At 45.0% G+C, this 8,483-nt stretch overlaps 1 protein-coding gene across 1 annotated transcript in view; it reads right to left on the bottom strand.

Moving 5' to 3' along the window:
• Nucleotides 1-626: 626 nt before the first annotated feature.
• T265_08463 (hypothetical protein) overlaps nucleotides 627-8,483 on the bottom strand; it is a gene marked incomplete at both ends in the record, with an annotated part of 17,452 nt that continues 9,595 nt past the window's right edge. The window contains 4 exons of the mRNA XM_009174275.1: nucleotides 627-952; nucleotides 1,183-1,321; nucleotides 3,651-3,724; nucleotides 4,731-4,933. Coding sequence (XP_009172539.1) covers nucleotides 724-952; nucleotides 1,183-1,321; nucleotides 3,651-3,724; nucleotides 4,731-4,933 — 645 coding nt within the window. The remainder of the gene's footprint in view (nucleotides 953-1,182; nucleotides 1,322-3,650; nucleotides 3,725-4,730; nucleotides 4,934-8,483) is intronic.

Here is an 8,483-nt window from a genome sequence, read left to right as displayed (position 1 = left end):
ACCTGGAGGAAGCACAAACTTAAGGCGATGAAGTGTGCAGGTTAGCGCCAGAGCGCTACACTGCTTACCCAGATGCTATTATGAGCGCAACGAACGCACGGAAAACATTTTGGCAGTTACACTGTCGTAACGGCTGAACAGTTACACCTACTACCAACCTCAAGCTTGCATTGGCCCCGTCAGAGTGTATAACGACGCGCGTCGTGGCATGTGCTCACGGACGAACTCATGGAAAACTCTCACCAACAAAAATAGGAGCTTAGTTCAAAAACTTTGAGATGTCTTATGCTCTGGAGTTCCCAAGTCCCGAGGTTTTACTTTACTGCGAATAGGTATCCCCATTGTAAACCACTTTGGGTTAAAAGAGCCTGGTGGTGCAGTCATTCTTGTTCAGGAATTTCTTCAGTGAGTAGGAGAAATACAATTAATTGGGTCGGGAAAGAAACTCTCCAACGACGCTGTCCGAAGCGGTGTTTTAGTGATACGGGCAGCTCTATACTCGATCACTACTACATGAAGTTTATATATACCGAGGTTAATCACTTATGTAAACCACTTATGTGGTGCCATGTGCTGTCACGAGCCATCGTCAAGATTGAAAAGCAAAGTCAAAAAAGAATTTGTTTTCCGATTTCACAAAAACCAAGGAATACACAGCTTCTCTACGAGAATGCGGGACTAAAGAGGGTGAACTGCAATGCGGTTACGAAACGATCAAAATACTCATGCCAGCTTTGCCTTTCCACCACGCCGCTTGCTTGGAGCAGTTGTCTTATTTGGAATAGGTTGGATCGAGACTTTGGACGAAACCCGTTCGAAAGACGCTGTCGGAAGCGGTGCGAAGACCAAACTGGTCAACAGAATGCCGTGACAAGCATGGAGCAATCCGCTGCTGAATACTGTGGACGGGTAGGTGTTCCAACACACTTCGATTAGACCAAAAATGAGCAACCTGGAAAACAGATAAACGTAATATAAAACATGAGGAACGGTGCGCCAAGGAAAGAAAGATGCCGTTAGTCTGGTGACAAAGCATTACCATATAGGGCAGGGTTCATTCGAGGGTCAAGAGCTAGGGTGTGACCATTGTTCAAAATTAATGCACATCAGAATGAAAGAACGTTCACCGCCGAATCCCCATGGATCGAAAGCGACACGGGTTATGTATAGACACTGACTCACTTCAATGGACTCGACGGTAGACTTGTGGTCCACAGTAGATAAGGAATGGTATGGAAGTACCAGACGTAGAACTGATAGTGCAACGATCGACTGAAGGTGACCCCAATGAAATTGGAGATAAACATGGGATAGATGACACCTATAATAGAGAATAGGATTGAAGAATCCATGCAGAAAAAGTCTGGAAGAAAACTTAGAAATGCAGTAGCGCCCAGGGGCATAATCAAAACAATAGTTGTAGTGTTTAGGACAAGGTTTCGTGGCAAAGAGTACGGGGACAATTGCCACATATCGGACAGTAAGCTCGACTCAAGGTAAACATTACCAGAGAGGAAAATCAATTTATTGAACCACACAAAGCAAGCGCGCACTTTTCAAAACACTGGCTGTCAAATGCTAAGATCGCCTGTCACTATGTTCTGACCGGCCACCAACAAACTTACTTATCGATCAATCGAAAATGTACTCAGTAGTCAACCACCGTATGGGGTATTCCTAAGATCAAATACAGTAGCTCTCAGAATATATTCTTCACCGGGGAGGGAAAGGCCTAACAAGAAGAATATGCCAATGTAATTAAGAGCTTATTCGCCACCATATGATAAATGTCATGAAATGCTCGCTAGTGGTGTTCCCCAGCTAGGTTCACACAGCTATGCAATGGTTCTTTGCGTTTTCACGAAGAAAAAACTGGATGGACCTTAAGCATCAAATCCGCAGTTGAAACGCAAAAATATCCTCATCACGTGTTTTACTTAGTTACCAGTAATAAAACTAGAACGAGTGACAAAATAAAAACCCAACATAGTCGTAATGAACAGTCTCCTCCTTTGAATTTGATGAGACTTGTACTCAACCATAGTTAGTTAAATGAGACCAAACGAATGGAGAAGACAGAAAATCTGGGTTGGCTTTTCACAACAGACCACTTTTTAAACTCCACTCTAGTGGAGTAGTCCTTCTTGAGTTTTGCGCAACTTGCCCATCGTCGAGCACACAGGCTCATCATGGAGCGTTCGAGGGTACAATGAACTCTGCCGCACCCTACAGCACTGGATACAAATATTTCATTGATATCTCCTTGCGAAAAGGTTGTGTTTACAGTGCACTGTGGGCCTGAAGAAAGCTGCGCATTCAAGATAGAGCGTGGCACTCAGGCTGAGGGGGGCAGGCTGTTCTCCTCTTAAAAGCACCTATCTTGGGGGATAGACTAACAAAGAAACGCAACCAAGTTCTGGACCAGGTAATTTCGCGTCACTGTTTGAGGCACACCCTCGCTCTCTCGATTTGGGAGCAGCAGTACCGCACTTCTTCAAATCCGACGGAGACACCCAATAAGTTCAACAGCTGGCGCATCCTGGATGCATACGTATTTTTGCCTTCAGGCAGAAAGATCCAGAAAACTTAAGAATAAAAGGCCAGGATGTTTACAGTCCGGGCGTTTTAACGCGAGAGTCATTCCAAAAGGCGTGAATAACAAAATGCCGGACACAATCAATTGATACTTCGGTTACACGTGGTGTATTCCAGCCAAACAACGATCCTAATCGCTGGTAGACAAAACGCGAAGAAGGTTTAACTGAACAGCGAAAAAGATGACAACCGGGACAGGAGATTAAGGACCATGTTAACGCTATCTATTTCACACTGGAGTGATAAAAAACTCCGAAACTCAGCATACAAACGAGACTTTCGCACACAGCGGATAGTCAAAATGAGGATCAGAGAGTCACTTGACCAACGAACAGAGATCCAAGCGTGGAGTGATCAGAATATCACGGAGAACTAAAATATTGGAGAGCCAAGCACGTCCGATGCCGTAATCAAATCCGTAATCGAATCCAATAGCCATCCTGGTCAACCATGTCTGTCATTGAATCTTAGGAAGCATGAGGAATAATACAGTGCTAAAATTGCAGATCTCGCTTGACGGATGCAGTGTCATTTGTACAGATGAGCATGCAGGGCTACGTTTCGAAAGAGAATCAGTACTATGAACTGTGAGCGAACTCAACAGAGCGAACTCAACTGAGTAACCAGGATTATCGAGATGTTCCCCACATAGCTTCATTCAAAGTGACAGTGGGAGAGGTCCCTTTTGAGAAACCAGTCAGAAACGAATGCTTATTCTAGATACTAGCACAGACCCACTGTGTTGTTTATAGGTGAACCCGGAGCCGCTTGGAAAACGGTATGTTCAGGCCAATCGAACCAGCTCGACAAATAAAACGAATTAACTAATCAAATTCAAACATCAGAACAATCAACTCAAAACTGGAAACTCAAAACCAACTTAGATGTCAGCTGGGGTACATAGAGTGAGGAGCAATTGCTAACGAAGGAGATTTGCGAATATATTCCAAGTTGAAACCACGTGGCCAGAACTGGAAGTTGGAGACCAAAAGTGGAGACTCAAGGGTAAGGGAAACATGGTCCATTAAACAGTGGAAGTAAACCCACTCACACACCTGACATATCCTTGCGAGGATCCCGATCTGGAGGAACTTGGAGTTCCAAAAACTCAGAAAATCCGCCACGATATCTGAAAATTGGGCAAGATATGAAGAACTTTCGAATACAACCGTCTGTGAGTGCTGGTTATTGCGTATCCGAGATCATATATTGCAAAGGAACAGAGCGAACACAACTGAGAGGAGCCACGCAGAGGTCTGGAGGGTTCAGGCGTTGTGGCGATCTGGACCACAGTATCGGGTGCCATAGAATGGATATCCGGTATGGGGAATGATATGCTCACAGGGCAGCTCGAAAGAGGGTAGGACTGTAACCACAGATTGGAAAGTGGCAAATATAACGCACTTTGTTTGACTAAAATCCTGAATGCGAGCTGTCGGTGAAAGCGCACTTGACAAACAAATAAAGACATACGGGCCAACAGCGAACCACATGCACGGCGGAACGACCTTGGACACGTGCTGATTGAAGTGACCTGAGTCACGTGACTTGTGGTTAGCTGAGTAGGGGCCTGATGTCCATCCTGACCATTCACGTCCAACTCCAGACAAGTCGTTAACCATCTGCCGTGTAACTCTCCAAATGGAGTTCGTATGGGATGAACTAAGAAAACACGACTACAGTGTTGATAAATACAGGGAGATCGAACTAACTAGCAGTTAACCTAAGACAACGTAATGTTTGAACATTTTGACCTAAGTGGGGACAAAACAGGAAACGAATTCATTTAATTGACAGGAATGAAGACTTGGGCCTCCACAGAAGCTGTTCCAACACACTAGAAGACTGCCTCACGTGTTAACCGCGTTCACTGCACCATCACAGACTACAAGACCAGTTAACTAGATAAGGTTTGTGCATTAGAAAGCGGTTGTGTTGCATTGCCTTCCAGAACAAACGTTCCGCTAGAAGGAATCTCAGCCCTCGTGGCATACCAGCTAGGGACCGAAAGAGGATTACAGCTGAACGATTATATATTAATAGTACGGACATCACCGAAAGGGAGAATGAGTAGCCAAACACCAACCTCACGGGTTGAAATTGGTAAGGATCTAGCGAATAAACGTAACATATACCTGACCCATTTGAACAGCAGAATAATTAGGAAGGTTGCATGAAGACCGAGCAATACAGCATGGAACCGACGATCAAGAAATACGTCCTCAGGGATGATGCGCCAGTTGACAGTCCACTTGTACATAAATTGACGACCAAAGTTAAATGCACGACTGATATAAGCCTCATAGTTGTGGAACAAAAATGGCGCACCCACAACGAGCTGAAAGGGGGGGCGAAAAAAAGTTCGAGTAAACGACCAAATATACAGAACCCCCAACAGGCATTCGTAGTGGCAGTAGCAGTTTGTGCAAACAAGCATTTATTTGCTAATTAAGATGGTGTTAGCAGAATCCCTTGTTTATGATTTTTGCTATCTTATGGGGAGCAGCTAACCTGAATACACTACTAGCCGGGGCAGTCCTTCCGAGAAACACGTTTCTGGGTTTTAGCTTAAACATGAATACAGCCGTCCCCTGAAGAGAAAAATAACACCGAAATTTCGGCCGGCTAGAAGACTTCACTTTTTATCTACAGTAAGTGAATAAGACAGAACCCGCTCTACGTTCGCAACGAAAAAAAGCCTTAAGAGGAGAAATGAGGGAAAAGTATATGATACACAGCGTGTGCGCAGCGAAAAATGAATCGGAGAAGCTTAAACCAGCGATCACACTGATACACAAACTGTCCGCTACCAGCGGATTCAACGCATGATTAAGAGGTTGCTTATGGGTGATCATAATTCTAATGAGAATCTTATTCGACGTTGCTACAACCGGTTCGGTCACGAGCTCCTGCTTCACTGCAAGACATACGGCCCATTACCAACGAGTATGACTTGTCACAAAGAACCAATGTTTGTGGGTTAACATCCTCCGAAATGACAGACTAAAACCATCGCATATTCTGTGTTTCCAAATGGCTGCAAACACCTGAGCAAGACGGAAAATAACTGCTGCCATCACATACACGGAAATAAGCAACAAAACGATCGGAGCAGACTTATTCCGCAAGCCACTTCATCTATTCCATGCATTTCGTGAACATCTGAATAACGAAGCCGAAAAAATGTCGGCACAATTAGTGGGCAACCTTGGATACATCGGAATACTGGTAGCTCGGGTGCTTTCATTGGTTGTAGATCGAGTGATGGTTGTTCGCCGTTCATTTTATATTCGAGGTGTGCGTTACACAGCACAATTCCTTGCCATTTTCTGTTGGGGAAGTGAATACCTGATGGGCGCCAAGGAGAGGGGACCCGGTTGGGGGTTGTCACAGGGTGATACAGTAGTATTGAATCAAGGACATCACATCGATATTTTCGATGTCGTTGCAAACAAAACATGAGGTAGCATTTGCGCAGCATATTCAGTAAAGGTTTGGCTGATACTCAGTTGACTTCCCCCCCCCCTCCCCGATAGTGCCCAGAAAACTTACGAAAATATCAACCATCGGCAACACATGGCCTAACCAAAGCAGCTCCTGGTGCTGGACACTCCCTTCAATGGAAGTCCCCGTTGCACAATCGAAAACTCGCCGTTTTCTAATTGCATTGTTACGGATTCGCCGACACCCACCTACAAGAACAATGGTTCTGACGTAACAATGGTCGAAAACCTGAAGACGTCTCAGTTCCCCTGCTTAAAGAAATAGCCTACAATGTAACCCAAGACAAACGTTCCTATAGATTCGAGAATATACCGCTTTGAAACCATAGATGTCTCAAATTAGCGAACGCGACTCCAGCCCCGTAAATCCCTGCATTGACCTATCTATCACACTACAATCAGAACTAATACAACTCCAAGATATGTAAAACGCTCCTCAACTTTGAGTGCTTCTCGCTGGATTGTACGTGGCACGTTCAGTGATTGCGTGTCTAGGGGCACGACTTTGTGGGGGGTTCAGTGATTGCGTGTCTAGGGGCACGACCTCACACTTTGTGGGGGAAAGTGCATGCCAAAGAACGGGATGACTTTGGTCAGTTCATCCAAAACACCTGCGTTTCCTCCACTTGGAAGACGAGAACAATGTTGTCTGTATACTCCAGATCCACAAGGTTTCCATCAGCATCTACTTGAACACCAGAGTTTCGAAGGCCCTCAGGCGTTCTTCTCATTATGTCATTGATCACGAAATTAAGGAGAGAGCAGGCACTCTGGACCGACACTGCTTTATGTGCGAAAGCCTTTATAGAGCTCTCAGTTACGCTCACATACCTGAAAGTGAGAATACAAAGACCTTATTATGTTCCCAAACTTCTGGGGCATTGCTTGGTAAGTAAGCGTGTTAATGAGAACAGACCGTCCAACCAAGTCGAATATACCTCGGGAATCCAGAAACAATAAGCGAGTGGATCGTTTGTACAAATGCCGTTGTTCTGGCATCTGACGGAGTATGAAGATTTGGTCAGCGCAATCCTTGCCAGGCCGGAATCCCGCTTGCTGCCCTCGAATTAGTGGGATTTTGATGCGCAGTTACTATCTGACTGAACCAAGTGTGAGGGTCAACACATCCCCTCATTACCCAGGGCTAGACCGGAGCGAATTCCAGGGGGGTCGTTTCTAATCTGAGAATGTGACTGAGTTCCGCTAAGATCCGCAGCAGTACTTCCGCTAACTTTGGAATCGTAACGACAATCCTGAAAATGAAACAAGCAATCCGAAAGGTCTGAAGGGACGTGCACCATGTATTTGTGATAGATAGTGCAACTAAAAAGCACACTGTGTTAAGAAATGCCCCGATGCAATTCACGAAGAACTTTGGAAACCGAATAAACCGTCATGTAATTACTGGCAAAACATTCAGTTATGCAGCACGTAGCGAATAACTCCAGTCAGCGTCTAAGTGCTGGCAGTGATAGTTATAAGAATGGTTGATTCGAAGACAACGACATACTATTTACAACCCACCGACATGATCTAACACCAAAAACGACCTATTCATTAGTGGCTTACTGGTTGAACGAAAATCGAGCGCACTGCTTTCGTGACACCAGTGGACAGTTCTTGAGCATTTTCTGCCGGATTTTCTTTGTTCGCGAAAACCAATCAAGCCACCATTTCCATTTCGCCAATCCGAATTAACCTCTTCATTCCATGATGAAAAAGCCTTGATTACACGAGAAATGGTAAAACAAACGGAGCTGCTTTGTGCTCATGAGTCCACTGGTGTCGGCAGTTATATTAAAACCTAAACAGTACGTGAATACAGCACTTGACTCATCTGTCATCGGCTGTAAACTCATATGAAGATAGGGTGATGAAAATGTGAGGATTTTCAGTGGAAATAGGCCCTGCCAAACAGTTTTAGAAGATCGGGAAAAACCTCGTAAATTCAGTGATCATCAGGAGTATTTGAGGCCTGAGTGTCCGCCCTAGACATCCAGAATTCCTCCGACTTGAAAAACGCTGCTGCAGTCTAGTAGGTGTCCCACCTATGGGGAGTATTCTTCACCTGCCATCTCCAGTATCGTCTGTGGTATTTTCACCTCCAGGTTAGCACTGAGTGCTTATGAGGGACACACGTTGGGCTTGCAACGTTTGGAAACTGTATTTAGCATATTACCGAAGTTCGATGCAAGTGACCATCCGTCATTTCTGGCGCCAATATGTGTCACAAAGGGACTGAAAATTATCACGGTGTAGCGGTTTGTGTTCCTCCGTGTTATACTCAAGTGTCGTGCTACACTTGCAGAGCTCCTGACAGAGCGGAGTTGTTCTCCCCCCCACAGAAAAAAAGTAATGAATTAGTATTCCCCCCCCCCATACATT

The sequence above is a fragment of the Opisthorchis viverrini genome (genome assembly GCF_000715545.1).
Source record: "Opisthorchis viverrini unplaced genomic scaffold opera_v5_218, whole genome shotgun sequence".
Classification (NCBI taxonomy): domain Eukaryota; kingdom Metazoa; phylum Platyhelminthes; class Trematoda; order Opisthorchiida; family Opisthorchiidae; genus Opisthorchis; species Opisthorchis viverrini.
This window is presented reverse-complemented; position numbering and strand designations above follow the sequence as displayed.